The sequence below is a fragment of the Empidonax traillii genome, unplaced genomic scaffold, assembly GCF_003031625.1.
Source record: "Empidonax traillii isolate 1590-97213 ecotype Southwest subspecies unplaced genomic scaffold, ASM303162v1 scaffold106:size2091409, whole genome shotgun sequence".
Classification (NCBI taxonomy): Eukaryota; Metazoa; Chordata; class Aves; order Passeriformes; family Tyrannidae; genus Empidonax; species Empidonax traillii.
This window is the reverse complement of record NW_020955299.1, coordinates 484,749-509,416: the sequence shown is the minus strand read 5'-3', so window position 1 is coordinate 509,416 and position 24,668 is coordinate 484,749. Positions and strand designations below refer to the sequence as shown.

General features: G+C 48.2%; 1 protein-coding gene across 7 annotated transcripts in view; it reads left to right on the top strand.

The window, feature by feature from the left end:
* The window catches only part of RERE (arginine-glutamic acid dipeptide repeats), a 155,886-nt gene extending 131,432 nt beyond the window's left edge, over positions 1-24,454 (top strand). For 5 of the 7 annotated variants that reach the window (XM_027882462.1, XM_027882463.1, XM_027882464.1 and 2 more), the window contains 11 exons: positions 10,607-10,769; positions 12,929-13,021; positions 13,732-13,931; positions 15,209-15,370; positions 16,542-16,655; positions 17,487-18,865; positions 19,090-19,312; positions 19,853-20,576; positions 22,440-22,586; positions 22,734-22,914; positions 23,910-24,454. In XM_027882462.1, coding sequence (XP_027738263.1) covers positions 10,607-10,769; positions 12,929-13,021; positions 13,732-13,931; positions 15,209-15,370; positions 16,542-16,655; positions 17,487-18,865; positions 19,090-19,312; positions 19,853-20,576; positions 22,440-22,586; positions 22,734-22,914; positions 23,910-23,943 — 3,420 coding nt within the window. In that variant the 3' untranslated portion in view covers positions 23,944-24,454. The remainder of the gene's footprint in view (positions 1-10,606; positions 10,770-12,928; positions 13,022-13,731; positions 13,932-15,208; positions 15,371-16,541; positions 16,656-17,486; positions 18,866-19,089; positions 19,313-19,852; positions 20,577-22,439; positions 22,587-22,733; positions 22,915-23,909) is intronic. The other 2 variants (XM_027882467.1, XM_027882466.1) reach the window with 2 other exon arrangements.
* Positions 24,455-24,668: the final 214 nt, after the last annotated feature.

Below are 24,668 nucleotides of genomic sequence, written 5' to 3'. Positions count from 1 at the left end.
TCCATAACTCAACCTGAACTGGGGGACAGGCCTCCACCCTCCCTAAATCCCTGTTAGTGCAGTGTGTGAGTTTTCAGTGATAAGCTGGGGGTTGGGATGAGTTTGGTTGATGCTTTCCAGGTGTAAAATGGATGGGTTTTGTTCCTCCATCTGGCTTGTTCAGATGTTGGACATCCTGTGCTGGTGATTTTTATTAAGAGGTCAAATTCTGTCTGTCTTCATTGTGGAGTCGGGGTGGGTTGATGATAGTTTTCATCCTGAAACAACCAGGGGGTGAGGACATTTTAAAAAAAAAAAAGACTGAAAATCGCTGTTTCCAGGGGATTACAGCTTCCCATTCCTCATTAGCAGTGAGGGTGGTTTCACAAAGTTTATTTCCTGTACCATTTTCCTGTATATTTTCTGGTGGCTGCTGTTTTTAACTCAGCTTTGTAACAAACTGTTTTAAAACCCAGCAGCTCCCCCGTAGGTCACTGCAGAGGGAGGAGGCTGTGGCAGGGAGAGGGAGGGTGTGCAGTTTGACAAGCCAGGCTTTGTGTGATTCGGCCCAGATGTGTTTGGAAAACCTGAAACATCTGGTGCATGGAAGTGTGGAATGCAGGTCAGTGGTCAGACACATCAGGAGTCCAAAACTCTGCTGCTTGTGGCAAAGCTGCTTTGCTGGGAGTTGTCACAGGATTGGGTGGACATTCAGTTCTGGTTTTATATTGAAATAAAACCAGCTGATTCTTGCTCACCTTTCAGCCCTTCCTGCCCTACTGAAAATGGAAAATCTGATCAAACCTTCAGAATTTCAATTCGTTGGTTTTGCTTCCTTGTTTTTGCGGTTTGTTGACATCATCTCTCAGTGCCCCACTGCCTGCCCAGGGAAGAGCTGGGGGTGGGACTGCAGAGAGCAGTGCAGATCAGCTGTGTTAGTAATCCAGGGGCAAAATTTGACTATTAGAGGGAGGCTGCAGCAACTCAGGGATTGGAACTTTTTTCCCCAGATGGTCCAAGGTGCCCCAGAGGTGTGGAGTGATGACGTGAGTTGAGCCTGAAGGGTTTTACCCACGCATGGACCAGTGGATTTAAAGTGGGGCTTGAAAAGAGAACCAGAAACTCATCTGTTGAATGTTTGGGGCTCCAGTGGCTCCTCGGGTGGGTTGAGCCAGGAAGGTGCATTGCAAAATGAAAGCATTTCACCATTTCAGCACCTCACTCACCCTTTCAGATCAGTAAGATGTCATCCCTCTGATCCCTGTGGGAATTCCCAGCTGGGCAGAAGGGGAATTCCCTGAGCTTTGGAATGTTTGTCTGGTTTAGCTGCTGAGGAGTGTGAATGTGTGTGGGGGGGTATTTTATTGCCCCTCCCTGGTATTTTAGTGAGAGAAAACGCAGGAGCCTGAGCTCCAAGTCAGCATTTTCCATCATTCCCATAGTTCTGTGTGTGTGTGAGCCTGGGGCAGCCAGTGCAGGGCTGCACTGAGGCAGAGCATTGATTCCAAGTGACAGTTCACTGGAAATGGTTTGCTTTTAACACCGACTTGAATTATTGCTGTGAATCAGCCGACCAACAGAACAAAAAACCCAACCGTTACAACTCAGGAAATGTTTCCTCAAGTATAGTTTGATTCCATTTGTAAAATAAATCAGGCAATAATAAAAATATTTTTGAAGTGAAAAAACTTCCTTAATAATCACGAGTTTAATTTCAGTTCTCAGAATGAGACATCTGTGCACCTTACTGAGATGCAGGGGGATTGAGTTCCCTGCTGAATAGTAGAATTAAATTTTTAATACTTTGTTTAAATGGAAATGATGAAAGGAGAAATTTGGGAAAGCAGGAAAGAGCTGCTGCCCCTGTGGTTGGAGTGTCCCTCTCTGGTGCACATACACGAATTGGCCTTTTGTTAATTAAAGCTGCCGTGCAAACCACAACAAGCAGCAGTCTGGCTGGCAGATGAAACGACCGAAATCCGTCGATATTTTTCTGATTGGCTCGAATAGCTGATTGTACTTGATCTGATTCTCAGATCAATCTGTATAAAATCCAGGAAGCAGAGGAGCTGCTGTGGCTGAAAGGTTTCCATTCTCTGGCAGCCATTACACGCTGCCAGCACACACAAAAAAACACCCACCCCTGATTTTCCTTAACGGTCCTTTCCCAAGCTCAGAAATGGATTTTCCTCCCAGCCACTGTCATTCAATTATCACCTCAGGAAATGCACAGATATAACTGATGATCCCTTTAGAACATCCTGCAGTATTCCACTGCTCCCATCCCTCATCTCCCGGCTCTCTCCAGTCATCAGCTGTAACGTTGCCGATGGATATTTTATAGGGTGACCCTGACGGCTGTCGCTTTGAGGATGTGCACAGATAATAAGATTGTGCTTGTAATGAAGGGCAGATAAATAGAAAAATGTTTACAGGATGGAGTGTGGTGGCTGGAACTGCTTTATGGCTTCATGGCTCGCTTCTCTCCCACTCCATCCCCCCCATGAACCACCAGTACCTCTGCTTTGAATAGTGAAAATGTGATGGATTTTAGGCTTTGAGAAAGGCAGCGTTGGGATGTAGCACTGAAATGGGTTTTTGTTCCACACCTGAACCCTGGCAGCGCACAACCAAGAAACTTAATTATTGAGCTGCTAGAAAAAGAAAGTGCAGTTAAAGGGATAATGAGTCGGTGTTGGCACCTCCATTGAAAAAATCCTGTTCTATCTACTGGGCTGCTAAATTCTTATTGTGACAGCACTGGTGGAAAATTGTTCATGGAGTGGGAAGGACATGATCCAGTGCAGACAATGCCCTGCCCTGAAAGCTTTCCTGAATAGCTTGCATTTAATTTATCTGGGTATTTATCTCACTCTGTCCTGGTTTGTGAGCTCCAGTGTTGAGAACCTCTAGTTAACAAGAGACTGGCAGGGAAAGCTGCTGCAGTGGAACAGCTGTGAACCCCAGGACTTTGATGTGGCTTGTAAAATGGAACAGAAGAACTGCTGGCTCAAGAAAACAGCAGCTTCTGCCATCTCTGCAAAGGCATCTCCGCTCTGTCCTTCAGTCACCTGGTGAACGTGGTCAGGGGTGAAAACATCACATCAGTGCTGGAGAATTGGGCTCTGCAGGAATGGAAGGCCCTCCCTGTGCTGCAGGTTGGTGGCTGTGCCTGGGCAGAGGCTGGAGGGGGCTGTGGAAGACAAGAGGTGGAGGGTAAAGTTTAATTACTGGAGTTAAAAGTGATCGAGACAAATCAGGGTTTCTAACCTGCCAAATCTGGGTAATGTAAGTTGGAGAGGGGGAGCTGACAGAAAAAAAATTCCCTCTAAAATATGTGTAAGGCTCTCAGTGTCTGAACTCACACTATTTTGATAACCTCGTGCTTGATCAAGCCCCAGAGATCCCCAGGAAGGTACCTGGTGACCCTGGCAGGGGTTACCCAGTCCTGGAGAGCCACCACTGCCACTACTGAAACCGGCTCTGATAATTAATAATGGATGCAGCCAACAGCCTGTGAGTTCCTGTGGGGATTGGGAACTCTGTTGATTAACAAAGAGGAGTCTCTGGAGGAAGAAGCCGTAATTACAAAAGCTTTCTTTTCATTCTGCCGTGAGGTGCAGCTGCAGAGAGGGTCGGCAGCTTTTAACTCTGGCTCGGGTCTAAAACAATGCCCCAGTGTGCTGTGCATTTGTTTTGCAGAACTGTTAAAGTTGGTACTTAAATCCCTAAAAATAGGGGTGGAAAAAAGAATTGTTTGCATCGAGCAGATAGCGAGGGTAAAGTTCCATAAAATGTTAATTATCTTATTTCCTACCAGTCCATGCAACCTTAATTACAAACACTGGAGAAGAGGAACAAACGCACTGCATGAACATGGTGAGATGGATGTGGCACAGAGACATGTTACTGGGTGGTTTTTTTTTCCAGGCTGTGGACAGTGGCATTTGGATTGCTCTGTGGTCTGCTGAAACCATGCAGGGGTAGGAGTGAAACGGGGATATGCAGCTGTAAGAAAAAGCAGCTTGTGCTGAGGGCAAAAGGAAGGTGAGGTGTTGAACACTCAGCCAGTGCTGTGCTTAATAAGGATGGATAAGCCTGTCCAATAGGCCTGTGTTGGGATTCTGAAGGAATTTCAGAGCCTGTCACTGTTGGAGCTGCTCACAGAGGTTAATCAGCACAATTGTTACACGGGATTGATCTTGGCCAGTTTATAAATCTTGTGTCTCGTTGTTTCTCCACACTATAAAACTTCAGAAAGATGTGCTGAGACTGAATTTGTAAAACTTGATTGACTTTGTCATCAAGTGGAAGCTGCTGTGCAGTGGTGGAGTGTTGCTGTGCTACTGCAGATAATGCTTGTTTGGCAGGAGAGATTATTTACATCCAGCTCGTGGAGTTATTTTTCCTTTTTTCTCCTGGCTTGGCAGTGACTCTTTGCTCCTAATGATTGCATTTAATGTGTCTCTTACCACTTCCAGTTCCCATGCATAATTTTTATTAAAGAGTTGGGTTTAGTTTGCACTCACTCATTATGTTCTCTTGGGGGAATTACAGAAGCGATCTCTGTGTTTAGGTAACATGCACAATGAAATTATTTTAGTCTCTTCACTGCTCGAGGATCTTTGAAGTGAAATCTTCAGGCTCCAAGCTTATTTTAGTGCCACAAAAGTGCCACAGTTCTCTAAGGACCTGTGGCATCCTAGGCCCATGTCAGCCCTGCAAGTATCATTTGTAGGAGATCAAAACTTGATCTTCCTCTGGTCTGCAGAGGACTAAGCAGGGTACCAGTTCTCATTTAGCAGAAACAATTAGAAAGCACAAAGCTGTGTCTGATTGCAGGGTTTTTCCACAACAAAATGAACTCCAGAAGATGCAGATGGAGCCTCGGCTGGGTTCCCGGGAAACTCAGTGCCTGTTCCTGGATTGGGAGTAAATTGAGAGCATAAAAACCCAAGGAAGTGAGCCTGGGTTTCTTACACACCTGTCTCCTCTTTTGATTCCCACTTGGCCAGCCTGTTTGCCAGGAGTTTCAAATGAGAAAATTAAACCAGGGAGCTTTAACCTTGCTGTGTGCAGAGCCAGGAAATGGAGTATTAGGGCAGCCAATCTTCTCCTAAAATTGTAGATAGAGCTCTTAGCAGAGACCATGGAGGCAGGGCTGCATTGCCATCCAGGAGATAACAAATGGCCAGAGGAACTGTGAGGTAAAATGCCCCTACTTCTAAAACATGCCAGGGAACTGAGGCCTGCAGGGTATTCCTTAGAGAGCATCCCATGATTTTTAATAGGGGTGGTTTTTTTGTAGTGTTAAGTAAAATATTGCTTGGTTTTTTAAAAGCCTCTCTTAAAATCTCAGTAATGTGTTAGGTTATGCAGGATTCCTGTGCACCCAGGGTGGACATTAATCAGTGCTACTGAACAAGCTGCTGAGACTTTAGTGCTTAATTGGAGCATGTGCAAACCTCTTTGTCATGGTTGGCAGAGGCACCGAGATGGGGCTTCAGATGATGGAGATGCCCAAGTGCAGCCCTTGGAGCTGCACAAAGCTGCCCTTCTCTGCCCTGCTGCATTTTTTTTTTTTTTCAATCCTTTAACTTGTTCAGCCCAGTTCCAGATTTTCTCTTTTCTGGGCTTTTAAGGAAGGGCTCCATTACCATAGAATCCTTAAGGTTGGAAAAGCCCTCTGAGGTCCAACCCTTAACCCAGCATGGTGTTTGCCATTAAACCGTGTCCCCAAGTGCCCCATCCACGTGTTCTTGGAACACCTGCAGGGAGGGTGATGCCACCACTGCCCTGAGCAACCTCTTCTCTTGGCAGCTCTGGGGTGTGAGATGTGTGAGATGGAAGGGTCAGGCACCTTCAGCTCTGTCCCCCAGTCCAGCAGTGCGTGGCACTATTCAGGGTTACTGTGTAAAGTTTTGGGAAGCAACCTGGAGGTGCCAGATGGATACACTGGATTCCATACACTTCCCATTGTCCAAAACTGCATGTTCTTGATCCCCCCCACCGTGGCAAACAGGCACTGGAGCAGATGTTGAGAGCAAGCCAGGGATGCAGTGAAGGAGGGGAGCGCTGCAGACTGTTTTTACTGCGGGACTTTACGGGAGCATTAGCTAAATTGAGTTGACTTAATAAACTCTTGATGCATTCCAGAAAGATTGTGAATTCATTAAGGCCACAGCTGGACAATCTGCTCCCCTCTGCTCTGCCATGGCTGGTTTATAGCCATTGAGGAGCGCTGTCATTTACCTTTTCTGTTTAATTACTGTAAAGCTATTCCCCACCCCCATGATTTTTTATTTTTTATTTTTTTTTTTCCCCTGGCAGAGCTCGGCTCTGGGGAAATTAAACAGCAATTATTATGTTTGCTCACTCTGTTATACCATAACAGATACTTGAAGGTAAGTTGATGTGTGGGATTGGCTTCCATAGGAGCAGCGCTGCTGCAGGGCTGTCAGAACCTCTCCAGTCCAGAAATGCACACACAGCCTTAATCCTTTGTTTACCCAAGGCAAGACTAAACACAAACACGGGGGCACAGCTCGAGGGTTGTGTGTTTTACATTTGAAAACTGCTGATAAGAAGTGGGAAGCCAGGACTTGCAGGTTTGCTGGCGCCCCGTGTGAGTGTAAAGGTATGGAGTTGGTGTGGGATGTGGTTTTTGGGGAGCTTGGTTGAGCTGCAGAAACATTTGGGTCAAAACAGTGGGAGAGGTCAGAGAAAGGTGCCACATGCCAAGGAATCCATCCCCTCCTCATGCAGGAGTGCTGGGTTAGGGGGGATGAAGGCTATGGAATGCTCACAGTCTTGTATCAGCTCTGAATTGCAGGGAAAGTCTCACCGCCGTGTCCACCTGCAAGAGGGATCTGAACCACATCTTCCTCTTCCAGAACAGAGCTAAAATGAGAATAAAGTGTGACTCTTCTATATGCACCGACAACATGGGGTGGAATGGCCTTGGCAGGAGATCTTTGTCGTGAGCTCTGGATGTATTTCAGAACAGGTCGAAGCTGAGCCGTGGTTTTGCCTCTGCCTTGTGAAAGTTCAGTGGTGGGAACGTAGGTGTTCTCGAGGAAATGTGGCATTAAAAGCCTGGATGACGCCTCTCATTTTGTTTTATGTGTTTCCTGAATTGCTGGGGACAGTTAATCAGATGTTCACACGGAAAAACAGAGTTGTGTTGGCAGAAAACCAGAGGTGGTGGTGCAGCAAGTGGAGGTGAGGCTGTTACTGTGAACAGGAAAAGAGGTGAATCTTCTCCCCAGACAGATGGAGAAGAAAAAGCTGGTCCGTGATGGAGTTGAATTGATCTGGGAGGGCAGTAACAGCATCTCTCTTGGATGTGGCACAGGACAGGAATTGGAGCTGCTTGTTTGAGGGGTGGTGTTGGAGTAGACGTGTGGGTCATTTCATTGGGATTTTCCTTCCAACATACCAGATTTATTGGCAAGTAAAGATGCAAGAGGACAGTTATTGTGTCAGCAGCGCAGGTTTCTCTTCCATCATCGGCCTCAGTGGTCTCACCCTTAATTTATCTCCTTGAGGGGGTCACTCCTGAGTTGAATGCAGTGGTGCAGTGAAGGAGGGCTCAGTCTGCTTTAACATTTCAGCCATACCCAGTCCCTGGCACAAAACGCTTCAGATGAGACACTTTGTGTGTTTGAGGCTCCTGGGTTAGGGCTGTTCCCCGGGATTTTCCTGCTACCCAGAAAATCCGAGCGAGAGCAGCTGCCCCCAGCCCTCCCCCAGCCAGCAAAGCCAGAGTGTCTCTGCTGGCAATTACAGCTCAGAGATGTGGGATGTGTTGACTGCGAGACCTCGTGGTGAGGTGAGGTGAGATCACCAGGAACAAAATGATCATTACAGGGCCATTCATGTCAGAGCGTTCATGCTTTTCTGTTTGCTTGCAAGCAAAACCAGCAGCTAATTTGCAAGGCAGCCTTTTGTCACGGGGCCTTTGATCAATGCTGGCCTGTGTTAATGTTTCAGGAGGCTATTGATTTCTGCAGCAGCTTTTGTTCCCGAATTTATGTGCCGTGGCTTTCAGCGGCACGCACTCTGCATGTTTGATTAAAGTTCATTTGACTTCTTTGCTGGAAGCTGGTTTTTACTCCCGTGTTTGGAGAACCAAAGCTTCCCTGACTCTGCTCCTTTGTGCTCGGGCTTGTGCCACCCATGCAGCCACCAGTGAGCTGGGTCTAATCCTGCCAGGCTCACTCCACTCCAGCCTTTAATCCCTTAGGTAGACAATGCCATGTGAGGTAGCCAGGTGGCCAGTAAGATCTGGCGTGGAATTTTTTCACTGCAGTACCTGCCTGACCCGTGTGGGACGTGTCCATCATCCTCTGTGTGTGCTTCCTCTCTGACTTCCACTTCACAGTCATTTACTGAGTGTTGTAACTGTGCAGTCCAGCTGAATCTGAAGTACAGAACGTTCTTTGGTCGTTTAATCTCTCCAGATTTCATAGTTGGGTTAACTGGTTGTTGAATAAATAGGCTTTTACTTCATCTTTATCTGCGTGTGATTGTGGCTGCCCTTTCGGGAGGGTCTCAGGGGATAAAAACGGCGTTGTGATCATGAAGTCAGCATTTTTCATAAATACACACCGTTTCTTTTATAAAGTTTGGTTTATGATAGGAGTTCTTAAACTTCCCTTGGGACCCCATGGCTTTGCAATGTGTAAATTGAGCTCAAATAGGTTCCCATTCCCTATTTTATGATGGGAGGAGAGCAGATTGGTTTGCACTCCGCTGTTGCCAGGTGTCAGAGGACACGTTAATTCACTGACATAAAGATGTGGGATTTACGGACTTGCTCCTCGGTGCTGACACCTCAGATTTGATACAGATGAATTTATAGGCTAAAAGTGGCCGGTTTCATTTGCAAGAGCATTGCATAAGCTCTTGTGCAGAGCTGTGCCTGCCTCTGGCACGGGGCATATCCCTCTTGGACAAACAGTTGGGCCGGGTGGACTTTGAGCCCGCTTAGTGCACTCAGTGAAATGGTATTTCTAAAGCAAACACGTGGAACAGGCAGTGGCAGAGCAGGGTGCTGGGGTCAGAACTCTTTGTTCTGTCCCAGCCTGACACAGTTGGGTACTCATTGCCAGCCAGTATTCAGTTCTCTGCAGGAAACATTTATTTTCTTAAATATTTTTTTAGGAGGGCTTTTGTGCTTCAGAATCAACAGTTGCAGGTAATGTTTCTCCCACTTGCTCCTTTCTCCTCTTCCTCACCAGTTCCCACTCTGAATACCTGTTATTTTAACATATAATACATAAATATTGTTTAGGTTCACGGTGAGGATCAGCAGCATCATCCCAATCTGTAGCAGCTCAGATTAAAACTTACCTATTTCTGCCTGGTGCCAGAAATCACAGTTGTGGTTGTGTTCTCCTTTCTGGCATTTCTGTTTTTAAAGTAGGCACTGATAAAATTCTTGAGTGTCTTAAATATGGTTTAGAACAACATCCTCCTTTTGTCTTCAGGATATTTCGGGGGTACAGGTATTAGTTGTGGCTGTAATTGCTTGTTTGGGAAGGTTTGGATTCAGGTCGGAGTTAACTCCGTGTGTTAACTCCCTGAGCAAGGGCTGCAGGATTTCCCCACGGAGGGAGCAGGCTGAGGTTATTTGATCACATAAAAACACAGTTCAAAGGAACCCTTTTTGTGGGCAATTCAGGTATGTTTGTTCTGATGCTTATTTTTTTTTTCACGGGGCTGGTTAGAACTTCTCCGTTTTCCTCTCATAACTTGAAAGCAACAACACCTTTTACCTCAGAGGCAGAGAAGTCACCAGGAAATGATGGGGATTCAAAGTAAGAGAAAAGAGATTAAAACCACATGCTGTTCTTTGGTTCAGCATTACATCCTCCAGTTTGAATGGCAGCTGCTGCACTTTTTGAATGTAAGCCAGATTCATTATGCTGTGAAATTATCACTCATTTCTCTAGGTGTGCTCTTTTAACTGCCTAATTAATTTAGATGTGGGCATATATATTCAAATTAAAACATGATTTGCTGTAGTAGGGTTGCGTTACGGTTAGAGACTTGTTGTCGAACACGTTTTCGTTCTGACTTTTCAGCTTCTTAAACAGGAATACTGAAAAACAACCTGTATGTGGAGTGTAGCTTGACAAAATGGCAGTGTCTGTTTGGATTGAGCCTTATTCTCTCTGTGAGCAGCAGAGGGTTTGTAGCAGTTCAGGTTGTCTGTTCTCAGAGCTCAGTGGGAGGTTGTGCCTCTCCTGAGCAGAGCAGAGGTGTCAGGGGATGCTGACAGTGAGACAAGGGCACCCTCTTCTGAATCCCAGGACCAGCAGTGCCAGCAGCATCCATGTGGAGCCTGGATATGTGCTTCCCAACCTCTTCCCTTTCCTAGACAAGGAGTGAAAACCCCTTCATTTACTACTTTTCCTGCCTTGCAAAAGCAAACCAAAAATAACGAGGGCTTTTTTTTTTTTTTTTATTTTCTGTCTTACTGAATAATTCTTTTGTCTGGCTGAAGCACGCCGTGATCGTTCCCAGAAAAATACATGTGTGCACACAGAGAGGCACGAGGGAGGGAGGAAGCTGCCAAGTCAGATTTGCATGTCCCTCTAACATACTCCTTCTGTGTTTGCAGGGAGAACTAATCACCTTCTATTACTATTGGAAGAAAACCCCTGAAGCAGCAAGTTCTCGAGCCCACCGTAGGCATCGGAGGCAGGCTGTGTTTCGGAGAATTAAAACTCGAACTGCTTCCACTCCAGTCAACACTCCCTCCAGGCCCCCCTCCAGTGAATTCTGTAAGTGGGAGCTAAAAGCAATGCATTTATCTTTGTCTAAATGCAGGCAGCAGCAGTAATGTAATGGTGCTGTGCCTTCAAGGGAACAGAGGAGCAAGGAAATGGAGTTCAGGCCGGTGCCCTCTCCCGTTCCTGCACCATTATGCTGGAATGTGGAAGGCGGCTTTGATCACCCAGTGCTTTGTGCAGTTCTTGAACATAAAAGCATCCTGTAAGGGTGGAAATATTGCCCTGGTATTGGATTTCCCTACTCTTTTTCTTGGTGCTGTGTTGTATTTTTATCCAGGCTTATTATTACAGTAGTGGGAATTGGGAATCACAAAGGAAGTCCCTTCCGTCCTTCCTGGGTGACCCAAACCTTCTGCTGGACCTGAGTGGGTGCTGTATCCAGCACTGTCTTGGGGTATTTTGGAAGAACACTGGCCTTGCCTGGAGCAGAAGTGTCCAAACAAAGAGGAGTTCCCCAAACCAGCTGCGTGTGCTGCGTTGCACAGGGTTATGATCAGCAACATCCCGATGGAGACAGAAACTTTTATTTTTATGTAAAAGGCTTTGTATTAATTACTCTGTGAGGTTTAGAGCCTTTCTGTGGACTAAATCCAGCACATTTCACGTGCCTTGTAAAGAAAGGGGACCGTGTGGAAGGCAGAATTTGGAGAGGGTGGAGGATGTGGTGACATCCATTGTCAGAATTTGGAGAGGGTGGTAGTGAGGTGGTGGGAAAGGGCTGTTAGTTCATCCTTGCTGAATTGATAGGATTTATTGCTGGTTTCTGTGTGCACAAGAAATGAGGATCTGGACTCTACAGCTCAATCCAAGGTACTCGGCACATCACAGAGCTTGTGGGTGGAAGGGCCTGTCCATGTGGATCCGACTGCAGGATGAGAATAAAAATCAGTTCAGTAAAAGAACACAGGTCCTAGCCTGGGGTTAGTTTGGCAATCAGGGTTAACACCTGCAGGAATTACTGTGGGAATTATGGTGGTGCTAGCTATTAAATGGAGGCCCTGTGTTAATTTGAAGGGTAACAAGTTTCTGACAAATGCTGATGGCAGAATCCATAACCCATAATCCATAAATATAACCTGCATGTACAAAGCATCCTCTTGGAACCTTTGGAAAACCAGTATTCTTGCATCAAGGACTTCTCTCCTAATTAAGGATTTAAGCAGAAGAAGCCAGAGGGGCTTTCTGCTCGTGACAAATTACAGACCTGCAATGTTGTGAATTTTTAGTGGTGGTGCTTGAAAAACGCAGCGCTCTCAGAAAGAAAGGATTTACTCCTGAGCTGTTTAGAAGATAAGATACAGTTTTTGCGGTGTCTGCAGATTTTCAGTGGTTTAGATGCTGCTTTTTAGCTCACAGCCTTGTAATCTGCTAATTTGCTGTGTACTGCTTGCCACAAAGGAAAGGGGCCCTTTCCATATCCTCCTGTCCTTTGAAACCTGGTTTTGAAATGTGAGTTTGCCACGGGTTGAAGCTCTCTGAGGCCTGAGCAAGGATTGGGAAGCTGGTAGTGTCCTTTAGTACCTCCCCCTCCGAAAGAATCACAGCGTGTTTTCCAGAGAGGTCCATTATATGTAAGCATTGATTCTTCCACCCACAAACACATCTGCTCCTGGTTAAATACAGCCAGTGCCTAACAGAGCGTGACATTGGTCCTCAGCTGGGCTGGAAGGTGAAGCCTAGAAACAAAATAAAAATCAAAAAAAGCCACCACGGTGTCTGTTCGTGGAATGCAGTAAAGTAGGTTTTAAGTACAGAATACCAGGTTTTAAATTTGAACTCGTTCTAGAGAGAAACCTCTTTTCTACTTGAAAATTGTGTTTTTGGAACACAGCCTCTCCAGCTCGCCACGAATGACATTTGAATGACAATTTATCTGGAAATGTACCGTGTTCTGTGAGTTGTGTCACTTGGCACGTTCCTGGAATCCTCCCTTAACCTGGAGGCTGATGAGGTCTGGCCTTGCCTAGTTTGAAAAATCAGAAGTAATGGCCGTGCGAGGCACAGGGTGGTTGTAGGAAGTCACCAGCTATTTTTATTAATGGTTATTTCAGCCAAGTAAGAGGAAACAGAAAATCCTGCTGAGTGTTTTATTTTCCATTTTCCTCTTTTTTATTTTTTTTTTTTTTTTGCCTTGTTCTTCACTTCTTCAGTGGACCTGAGCTCGGCCAGTGAAGATGACTTTGACAGCGAGGACAGCGAACAGGAGCTGAAGGGCTACGCCTGCCGCCACTGCTTCACCACCAGTATGTCCCAGTTCACTGCTGGCTTTCCCTTCTACTGCCTGTTTCATGTGGGTTCATTCAAGCAGCAGCAGTTCAGAAAAAAATGGGGGGTTGAATCAGCTAAAACACGCAGCATTCCTTGCAGAGTTAATCAGGCTTTGCCGTTGCAAATTAATATTGCAGTGACAAAGGAGAACCCTGGGGTAGATATTTATACAGGAATAAACCTCCACGATCCACAGCCTGTGTAATCAGTTTGTGATGTAATGAATCGATATTGGGCTGTGACTGTCACGCACAAAACTTCTTTATGCTGCACCCAATCTCTTCTGCATCAGCCCCGTTCCTGGGGGTGTTCTGAAGGTTGGTTGATATTTGGGGCATTTGCACAGCGTGGAAACGTGAGCCCCAAAATAGGGAAGGAAATGAGAGGTTCACAGCTCACTTCTCTTGCAGAAACCACAGCTTTGGAGAACAACAGCTGCCTGTTTGCTCCCAGGTAGAGCAGATAAGGCTTCTTTCTTTGGTTTCAAAACTGTAGTTTCTCAAGCAAACAACCAGTTTGTAAACTGAACGTTGAGGATGTGCACTGCAACAGGACTGAGTTCTCCAGAGACTTCTCCAACTTTGTTACCCCTTAGAAATGCAGCTTTTACAGTGACCCAGTGTGCTTGTTCTGGGGTCCTGGTGCTTTTTGTGTGTTGCTGAGCTGTCGCTCTCCTTGCCCCAAGCCTCCAAGGACTGGCACCACGGCGGCCGGGAAAACATCCTGCTGTGCACGGATTGCCGGATTCACTTCAAGAAGTACGGGGAGCTGCCACCCATCGAGAAGCCAGTTGACCCTCCACCCTTTATGTTCAAGCCTGTCAAAGAGGAAGATGATGGACTCAGTGGAAAGCATAGCATGAGGACACGGCGGAGTCGAGGCTCGGTAGGTTTAACCCTCATCTTCTGGGGGAGAAGGGTCAGACTCCTAAAACTGAGCCTTTCTCCATCCTGCTGGTTCCACACAAAATAATCTTGAGTTGGAAGAGACCCACAGGGATCATCAGGTCCAACTCCTTAGAAGTGAATGGCCCACACAGTGGATTGGACCCATGACCTTGGCATTTTTAGCACCAGCTGAGCTAATCTCCCTTGGACTGGGCCTGCTGCTGCATTTCTGGGTGGGCTTGGCTGAGGTGGAGGCTTTCTTTGGAAAAAGGAGCTGAAATGTCTCTGCAAGCTCAGATCAGTTATTTCCATGTTTGTAATGACTGGCAGTGGACTGGCATCGTAAGGGGGCACTTGACAGTGTGTTACAGATTCTGTTCTAGTACGTGTCCTCCTTCCAGCTGGATCCTGTCAGAGTTAAGCCCTTGGGAAGAGTTTTAAAAAATTAGATGCTGTTCATGTGGTCTCCTCATATTACTGGAGATCAAATCTGTTCTTCCCTGCAGAGAGCTCTGTGTTGCCTCTGTGATTGGTGTGCCCTGTCCCCGAGCTGTTACTCAGAGTGGAACGCTGGGAGCCTTCCTTTGAGCACATCACTTGGGAGAGCTCTGACAGCAGCTCTGGCTAATTTGATCTTTGATTTGGATTTGGCTGATGGAAAGCAGCAGATAGATCTCTTTCCCTTACCCTCCCCTCCCTGTCTTTGTGATCCTGATGATATGACCATTGATTCTGAATCTCTTTGTGAGGCTCCACTCTCAGGTAATGTTGGCTCGTTGCTTTTATGGTAGCCAGTCATCCCAAAAAATTGCCAAACTGGGAGGGAAACAGCATTAATTATTGAAATAGACTTGACTGTGACCTTTTTTTGCATGACAGGAGCACCACAAACTGGGGCTTTAGAACCTGGCCTTGACTGCTTGAATGCCAGTAGACTGTTTTTAATGGAACACAGGGGTCCTTCTCCTACCTCGTTCACTCCCATGTGTAGGCAAACTTGCAAACATGTATTGAAACACCCTTCTAACCTTATTTCTAACAGACACTGCTAAATTAAATAATCAGCACTTACTGGTTTTGAGTAGACAAATGAAGGATTTGCCTCCTTTGAAGCCCAGATGAGCTTTCAAGGAGAAGTTGTAACAGTGCTCCTGCTTTTTGGTTGTGGAGCTCTTGGCACGAGCGTTCAATCCACGCCCCTGCTGTTAAGGCAGAGGGAATTCAGGAGGCTGGGCAGATGCTGACTTGGATACCCTTGTTTGTGTTGAACCGCAGATGTCTACACTACGCAGTGGTCGGAAGAAGCAGCCAGCCAGCCCCGATGGTAGAGCCTCCCCCATCAACGAGGACATCAGGTCGAGCGGCCGCAACTCGCCCAGCGCCGCCAGCACCTCCAGCAACGACAGCAAGGCAGACTCCGTGAAAAAATCCACCAAGGTAACCTTTCCCCTGCCTCTTGTGTGAGGACAGCACACCTGAGGCCTCTCAGTCAGGCACACGAGCTTGCAGGAGGCTGGAGAATCTTCCTCCCTGACCCAGAAATTCGTGCCTGTGTGGATGAGCAGAGAGTGTCCCCCGGTGCAGCTGTAAACTGCTGCTCAGTTCCTGTGCACAGAGGGCTGGGTGCTGATCAGACCACTGAAGTAGCCCCACATAACCTTGCTGCTCTCACGATAAATTAATCCTCCCATTTCAGATGCAAATGCAGGCATTAAGCTCAGGGAAGTAATGCAGCTCAGAAATGCTGTATTTGAGACAAGCAGACAGTTTGGGGGATTTTTTTTTTTTTTAAGCAGTGCTTAGTCTTTGTTTACAAGGGAATTTGAATATGTGGTAATTGAGGCTACTTCTGTTACTGTTTTTCTGGAGGTGTATTTGTTTGATTTTTCAGAGCAGAGCTGACAGTTGAGTCTGTTTCAATGAATAAAGTGTGTTTCCAAGAGAGTTCTAAAGAAACAAAGCCACAAGAAGCAGCAAGGCTTGCCATTAAGCAAAAAAGTAGCAAGTCAAAAATAAATTTAAAAAAAATAGAAGTCAGAACTGGAGTATGGAGCAAGTTTTCACATTATAAAACTGAAAACTTGGCAGAATTGGAAGTTAGTTGGGTTAGGTAATTATGTGATGTATAAAGCTGTCCCAGGCCATCAAAGAAGGTAGTAGTCTTATAATAGCTATTCACTGCTAGCCCTGTATTTGAGGGGATCTAAAAATACTCCTCTCAAAATATCAGGAGTAAAGCAGGACTTTAATGAGGCTTATCTCGTGCCTGTCTCCTGCAAAGGTTCTTGTTCCATCCTCTGTTAACAGCTGGTGTTGGTCTCTGCTAGAAGGGTAACCTGGGCCAGTTCATCTGGCGTGAGTTCCTGGTGGATTTGGTCCTGCACAGCTCTGTTTAAAGTACCCCTTGATAAGAGGAATGTTTTATTCACACATTTTTCCTGTTAGCTTGATGCCTGTTGGGTTGTTGTTAAATACTGTCTCAGCTTCTCCTGCTCCGTAGGAACCCTTCTCCTTTATTTGTGTTAAATATGGTATCACAGGCATACACTCAATTTACTCTTGCATTTACACCACTGGTAACTGCTGTGTTCTGCTTCCCTTGTGGCAGAAGATAAAAGAAGAGGTGTCTTCTCCTCTCAAGAACTCCAAGAGGCAGCGGGAAAAGGCAACATCGGACACAGAGGAACCTGACAGGTCCAATGCCAAAAAATCCAAAACTCAAGTGAGTCCCCCAGAGGAATATTTCCTCTTAGGAGAATGCTTTGAGAGGGTAGGGGGATTGCAAACCTGGTAACAAACCAAAAACATGAAATCAATTTAAGCCACAGCAAATTGTAACTTAATCTGGGGCTGGAAAGCAACCAATATTATAATGTGTTCCTTCTGTTGGAAACAGTGGAATGATACAGGGTAAATCCAGAAGTTGTTCTTTGCTTTTTTTTAATATCAATATCAACCATATAGAAGTACACTTGGACTATTTTCCACCCCCTCTGCCCCTAATTTTTTTTATTTAAATTTGTTTTTTCCTGTTCTGTGGAATACCACTGGAGTTCTCTTAATTCAGTGGTATCAAAGTTCAGTGGAAATACTTTCAGGATGTCTCTGTGTATCTGACCAGGTTCACTCTGTGCATAGGATCTGGGGATTCTGGACTTGAGCTTTCCATATTAGAGAATCCCAGAATGACTGAGGTTGGAAGGAGTCTGGAGGTCATCTAGGCCACCTCCTCTGCTCCAGCAGGGCCACCTAGAGCTGACTGCCCAGGGCATATATCCAGGTGGCTTTTGACTGTCTCCAAAGGTGGAGAATTCACAGCCTCACAGGGCAGATCTTTTCCATTGCTGGTCACCCTCCCAGTGAAAAACTGTTTCCCTTGTGTTCAGGGAGAACCTGCTGCCTTTCAGTGCATTCATTGCCACTGGGCACTACTAAAAGGAGCTGTCAACAGGAATATCCCCTTGGATATTCATGCACTTGTGTGACAGGTGCCATCCTGTGGCACACTGGGGTTGGCCTCGGTGCGGTGGTTACTGTTCCCCTCTCCCTGCAGGAGATCAGCAGGCCCAACTCCCCCTCGGAGGGTGAGGGCGAGGGCGAGAGCTCCGACAGCCGCAGCGTCAACGACGAGGGGAGCAGCGATCCCAAGGACATCGACCAGGACAACCGGAGCACCTCGCCCAGCATCCCCAGCCCTCAGGACAATGAGAGCGACTCGGATTCCTCCGCCCAGCAGCAAGTGCTGCAGGCGCAGCCCCAGGTGCTGCAGGCACAGAGCAGCTCTGGCCAGGCTCCTCCAGCCACACCACCCGTACCAGCCCAGTTACCAGCGTCGCTGCCCGCCGTGTCCAGCGCTGCCCCGGCCCCACCGCAAGTGTCCCCGCCAGCATCCCAGCCCTCCAGCCAGCCCCAGGCCCCTGCCCCACCTCCTCCTCACTCCCACATCCAGCAGGCCCCTGCTCTGCACCCGCAGAGGCTCCCGTCCCCCCACCCTCCCCTGCAGCCCCTGAGTGTGTCGCAGAGCCAGCCCAGCCCTGCCTCCTCACAGCCCCACACGCAGCCCCCGCTCCACAGCCAGGCCCAGCCTGCCCCTCACAGCCTGCAGGCACAGCCCCTCCTGCCCCATCCCGTACCTTCCCAGCCATTTTCCCTGCCTGCTCAGTCATCTCAGTCTCAGGTTCCCCTCCAGACACAAGCCCCCTCTCATTCCCACTCGGCTCTGCAGGTGACACAGCCCGTCCTGCCCACGGCCACCTCGCTGCAGCAGGCGCAGCCCCCGCGGGAGCAGCCCCTGCCCCCTGCCCCCATGGCCATGCCTCACATCAAACCTCCCCCTACCACCCCCATCCCTCAGCTCCCCACTGCTCCATCCCACAAGCACCCTCCTCACCTCTCTGGCCCATCTCCGTTCTCCATGAACTCCAACTTGCCTCCACCACCCGCTTTAAAACCTCTGAGCTCCCTCTCGACTCACCACCCGCCGTCTGCACACCCTCCCCCTCTGCAGCTGATGCCTCAGAGCCAACCACTGCAGTCCTCGCAAGCCCAGCCTCCTGTTCTGACCCAGAGCCAGAGCCTTCCCCCTCCTGCTAGTCACCCCTCCTCTGGACTCCATCAGGTATCCTCCCAGCCCCCCTTTTCTCAGCATCCCTTTGTCCCGGGGGGCCCAGCTTCCATCACCCCTCCTTCGTGCCCCTCCACCTCCACGCCACCCGCCATGCCTGGCATCCCGCTCCAGACTTCCATCTCCACGTCAGCAGCCTCTAGTGGGACAGTGCCCGTGGTGACAGCCTGCACGCTGCCACCCATCCAGATCAAAGAGGAGGTCCCAGATGAAGCTGAGGAACCAGAAAGCCCTCCCCCTCCACCCAGGAGTCCATCACCAGAGCCCACTGTGGTGGATATCCCAAGTCACGCCAGTCAGTCAGCCAGGTATGGAGGTTTCATCAGTTAAGCACTGATTATGTTCTGGTTTTTACAAAACTCCATGGTCTGTGGAGTAATGGGGTTCAATTAATTTTCTCCTGGCTTTCAAGGAAGCTGCTAGTGCTTTGTGTAAGTGTAATGTGATAGTTTTATTTTTGACGTACAGCTCTCAAATCCCACGCTCCTGCACCTTTCCCAGGGATAAGCTTCTTCTCTTGTGCTTCTTTCAGGTTCTATAAACACCTGGACCGTGGCTACAATTCATGCTCGAGGGCAGACCTGTACTTCATGCCCCTGGCAGGATCAAAACTGGCCAAGAAGAGAGAAGAGGCCATTGAAAAGGCCAAAAGGGAAGCGGAGCAGAAAGCCAGAGAGGAGCGGGAAAGAGAGAAAGAGAAGGAGAAGGAAAGAGAGAGGGAGCGGGAGCGGGAACGAGAGGCGGAAAGAGCTGCGGTAGGTTCGGTTGGGGCTCAGAGCTGTGGGAGGGAGTGGGTGGTTGGGTCTGACCTGGGTGGTCACTGCAGAATGCACATCCCAGGAGCACTTTAATGCCTGTGCAGTCGGCTGTTCCTGAATGTGGAGCTCTGTGTATCCAGCCCAGTCTTCTCCTTAAAGGAAATGGAGAGCTTCTGCTCCTGCTCTGTGTCTGGTGTGAGGGGAGCCAGAGCAGCTGGGGAGAGCGAAGCCAAGTGTTGACATTTACTTGCGGTAGGAAAACACTGTGCAGATACAATAAATGTCTTTGTGTCCCTTGCACTACTGTGCAGGCACATGGGAGCTGTCTGCTGGGAAAAAAAGGCATCTGAAGGCTTCTTGTAAGTTGAAGTGAACTTAATTAACTTCCTTTACGAGGAGATCCAAACTCCAGTGTTGGTGTAAAGAGCCAAAGCCTGAACTTGGCTGCTTGAGGCAAAGGGGGGAGTTGTGCACCTGCAGTGCTCTGAGCAGAGTGTGTTGGACTAAACTTCTCTCCCCCCACCCCGTTCTGTGCAGCAGAAGGTATCCAGCTCCTCCCACGAGGGCCGCCTCGGCGAGTCCCAGCTCAGCGGGCCAGCACACATGAGACCTTCATTTGAACCTCCCCCGACCACCATTGCCGCCGTTCCCCCCTACATCGGGCCGGACACGCCCGCGTTACGGACACTGAGCGAGTACGCGCGGCCTCACGTCATGTCGCCCACCAACCGCAACCACCCCTTCTTCGTGCCCCTCAACCCCACCGACCCGCTCCTGGCCTACCACATGCCCGGCCTCTACAACGTGGACCCCACCATTCGGGAGCGGGAGCTGCGGGAGCGGGAGATCCGGGAGCGGGAGATCCGGGAGCGGGAGTTGAGGGAGAGGATGAAGCCCGGCTTCGAGGTGAAGCCCCCGGAGCTGGACGCGCTGCACCCGGCCACCAACCCCATGGAGCATTTTGCCAGGCACGGCGCACTGACTATTCCACCCACGGCAGGGCCTCACCCCTTCGCCTCCTTCCACCCGGGTTTGAACCCCCTGGAGAGGGAGAGACTGGCGCTGGCGGGGCCGCAGCTGCGGCCGGAGATGAGCTACCCCGACAGGCTGGCGGCCGAGCGGATCCACGCCGAGCGCATGGCATCGCTCACCAATGACCCCCTGGCGCGGCTCCAGATGTTCAACGTCACGCCCCACCACCACCAGCACTCACACATACACTCGCATCTACACCTACACCAGCAGGATCCCCTGCACCAAGGTGAGCCCAGGGAATTGGGCAGTTCTCCCTCCAGTGAGCTGTTAGCGTCAGTCTGCCCAGAGCAGGCAGGCTGGGACCCCGGGGTTCCGGTGGCAAAATCCCTGTTTTCACAGAATCACAGAATCTACGAGGTCGGAAAAGACCTCTGAGTTTATCAGGTCCAACCTCTGACCCAACACCACCTTGCCTACTAGACAAGAGACTGATACCACATCCAGTCTCTCCTTAAACATCCCCAGGGACAGGGACTCCACCACCTCCCTGGGCAGCCCATTCCAGTGTCTGACCTCTCTCTCTGTAAAGAATTTCTTCCTGATGTCCAACCTAAACCTCCCCTGGCACAGCTTAAGGCTGTGCCCTCTTGTCCATGCTGTGATTGTGAAATGTGTAAGGTTGTAAGAACTGAAATGCAGGTAATTTCTGTGAGAGTGAACCAGTGACAGTGAAACAGGATGGTAACACCACAGTGATGCTCACTGAGACTCCACACTGTCACTGGGACAGGTTTGCTGCTTTGTGGTTTGGTTTTTTTTAAAATAGAGGTATCCTAGGGCAGCACCTTACAGTGGTGTCTGGTGCACAGGGGCAGGGAATTCCCTAGGAGAGGTGTCATGGAACTGGTGACACTGCTGATGCTCGTGGCTGTTATGTCAGGAGGTATAACTGGAGATGGTGTTTCCATATAGGAACTGACAAAACAAATTGGAGAAAAATTTCATCTCTTCAGCCACTGAACATGCTAACCATCTGGCTTTAGTTGAGCTGAAATCCTCTGTCACAATTCTCACCAGAATCATCTAAAATTGTGCAGTGGCATTATTTTTATTTAGGGTGTATTCTGGAGTCTGGAAATTTTTTTCCAGAAATGTTTAATAGCGTCAAAAATTAATTGATGCCTTGCTCATTTCTAAAGCAACCCCTCTAGAGGTCTGGAGTCCTGAAGATGAGGCACTAAGCAGAATTTTCCAGATATTTTAGGTGGCAGACCAGGTGCAGTAGCTTCCAAGAAAGGGGGGAAAAAAAAAAAATCCAAGTATTCACAGTGCAGGTTCTGGTGCATCTGGTTACCAGTGCAGTGTTTATGCAGGCAAATGCAGCAGACTTTGCCTTGGAGCATCATGCATCAGATGTGCTGGGATAGCTGCTTTGGGGAGTTTGGAGGGAATCTGAGTGCTGCTGCAGAATCCAGATTGTCCAGCAAGGAAGTCAGCAGGGTGTTGTGAGATTGTGAAGGGTTGGGGGGTGGGGTTACATGTAGGAAGTGATAGTGCTGAGCGTCAGCACTCCTAAAGCTGTTGTTTGTGACCGTGGCCTGAGAGTGGTGCAGAAAGCAGAGGCTGGCTCAGTTGGAGGCAGGTTTGCACACCCCAGATAGCAGCAGGGATTTGCCACAGATCATGTCTGTACCAGGGTTCTGTTGTCAGGTAAGTCAGTCCCTCAGCACCTCTGCAGGTAAGTCTGACACTCCCCAGCTGGAGAGAAATATGGTTTGTGCATTCTGCCTCTCAGTGTAGTGAGAGACCGGTACAGACAGTCAGTCCATTGCCACATCTCTCTTGAGCGTATTTGAAAGGTAATTTGGTTTTAATATTGGATGGCAGGTTCAAATACAGTGAGGGGCTCCTAAAATAACAGCTGAATGTCTCAAATCAGTTCTTTGCTCCAGAGCAGTGGTCAAGGCTGTTACAATCCATGTGTCTCCTTAGATTGGAGATGAATAAGAGGGCAAAATGACCCCAAATTTCTGCTCTGGACCAGGTACCAGCTGAGGGAGAATTGTGTTAACTGTGTTATTCCTTTCCCTTGCAGTTCCTCTGCAATCCCAAGGCAGCTGATTTGATGCTTTCTTTCCTTCTTTCCAAGGCTCAGCAGGACCTGTTCACCCGCTGGTGGATCCTTTAGCAGCTGGACCCCATTTGGCACGTTTTCCCTACCCACCTGGGACCATCCCCAACCCATTGCTAGGGCAGCCACCTCACGAGCATGAAATGCTCCGACATCCAGTCTTTGGTGAGAGCATTTTATGGTTTTGATGTTTAAGGCCTTGATGTGAGATGTGTTTTTTGGCAGGAGGGGTGGGGGTTGGAGCCGTTAACAGGTTGGTTGGTCGGTTCTGTTGGTTTGAAGTGTCTCTAAAATGGGCCCTGTCTCTCTTAGGTACTCCTTACCCACGGGATCTGCCCGGTGCCATCCCACCTCCCATGTCAGCAGCCCACCAGCTGCAGGCCATGCACGCCCAGTCCGCAGAGCTGCAAAGACTGGCAATGGAGCAGCAGTGGTTGCACGGGCACCCTCACATGCATGGTGGGCATCTACCGAGTCAGGAAGATTACTACAGGTGAGAGGTGATCCCACGCTGTGGGAACATGGGAGATGCCTTTGTATTTCTTTATGTTTCGTCTTTTTTTTTTTTTTTTTTTAATCTGAATTTCTGCCTTTCTTGCTGTGAGCTGAGTCACCGTCCTGGTGCAGTTACAGGTGAAGCTTTGCTAGGACCTGATTGGGGCAGGTTGGAAGCAGGGTCCAAATGACTGGAACAGCATTAGACTAGCTCAGTGTTACACTGCAGAGTTCCCTCTGATTGGGGCTTTTAGTCTGCTGCTGAGATGGCTGATTCTACATCTCTTTCTCTTCCTTGAAATCAGTGGAAGTTGGGCAAAGCTTTGGGAAGACGAGGGGAGGGATTCAGTAAATCATGGGAAATTGAGGCCACCAGGAAGTTGAAGTGTGTGAATGATACAGATCCTGCATTGCCAGCTGAGAATGCCTGGATGAATCCTGGGAGTTGTTCCTCCCCTGAATGCTCTGCAGTGCTGATGGTGGAGTGGTTCTGTGTGGTACCACCTTAGTTCCTCTTTGGCAGTGACCACTGACAGCATCAGCTGAGGAGAAAAAGCCACCAGCACCTCACAGGGATCATTCCATGTGCTTGTGGGTAGCCAGGATATCCAGGAAGCAGCATATTCAGCTCCTGCCCTGCACCGCTTCACTCTGATGTTTCCCTCCTTGCTCCTGCTGACCTCGTGCCACAGAGACAGCCAGTCTGTCCCATCTGGGACTGCAGATAGGGCTGGAGTTGATGGGCTGGCACTGGGGCTGGTGCTCACATGTCAGGGGTAGTTTGGGGGGGCAGAAGGTCATCGCTCCCCCCTGCACACACAGAGTTATCACTGCTGGGACAGCACACTCAGCTTTGGGCTCCGAGCTCAAAACCCGTACCCTCTGTTCCCTTCAGGGCACCTGGGAGAGGTGACAGGAAGGCAGAGGTGGCTCTGAAGTGTCTGACACCCCCTTCCTTCTCGGTGTTAAACGGAGTTTTTCTTTCTCTTGCAGTCGACTGAAGAAAGAAGGCGACAAACAGTTGTAATAAATTATTTATTTGTAACGCTGGCTGTGGAAACCCCAGTCCTTGGGAAGGAGTGGAACATTTTTACATACGAGAAGAGCTACAAAAAGGAAAAGAATATCTTATAAAGATTTCTTTATATATTTAAAACAGAAGCAACCACCCAACAAGTAGAGACTTATCAGCATAGTGTTCATTTGTAGAGAAGATTTCTCAAGACTGGTGTGGGTCTCCCTGCATGACAACGTATTCAGAAGCCTATTGGAAATACAGGACTGTGTGGAATATTCAGAGAACTTCCTGCAATCTTGTTTTTTTTTCTTTTTTTTTCCTTTGTTTTTCTTTTTCTTTTCTTACTAGTTTGTTTTCAGTAGGTGCTAGAATCAGGTTCACAACACAAGTCACTGTGCGTGAAGAGACACTCAATGCATCTATAGCTATTTAAGAAAAAAACAAGGATTGCAAGTAGGTGACATAACAAGCTCTGAATCCAAGTGCTATAATAATAAAAAAAAATCTACTTTTATTTTAATACATTGTAGGAAATCTTCATAATTTTAAAGAGAGCTCAGTTCTGCAGCATGGCTTTTTAAGTCTGTAAATATTAACTTTTTTTGGGTAGAGGGGAGAAACAAAACAAAACAGAACTCCAGAAACGTTTATCTTGATTTTCAGTAACATCACAAATTGTGAATTCCTACCTGGTATTGACAGAATACAGAGTTGATTTTTTAATAAAATATATA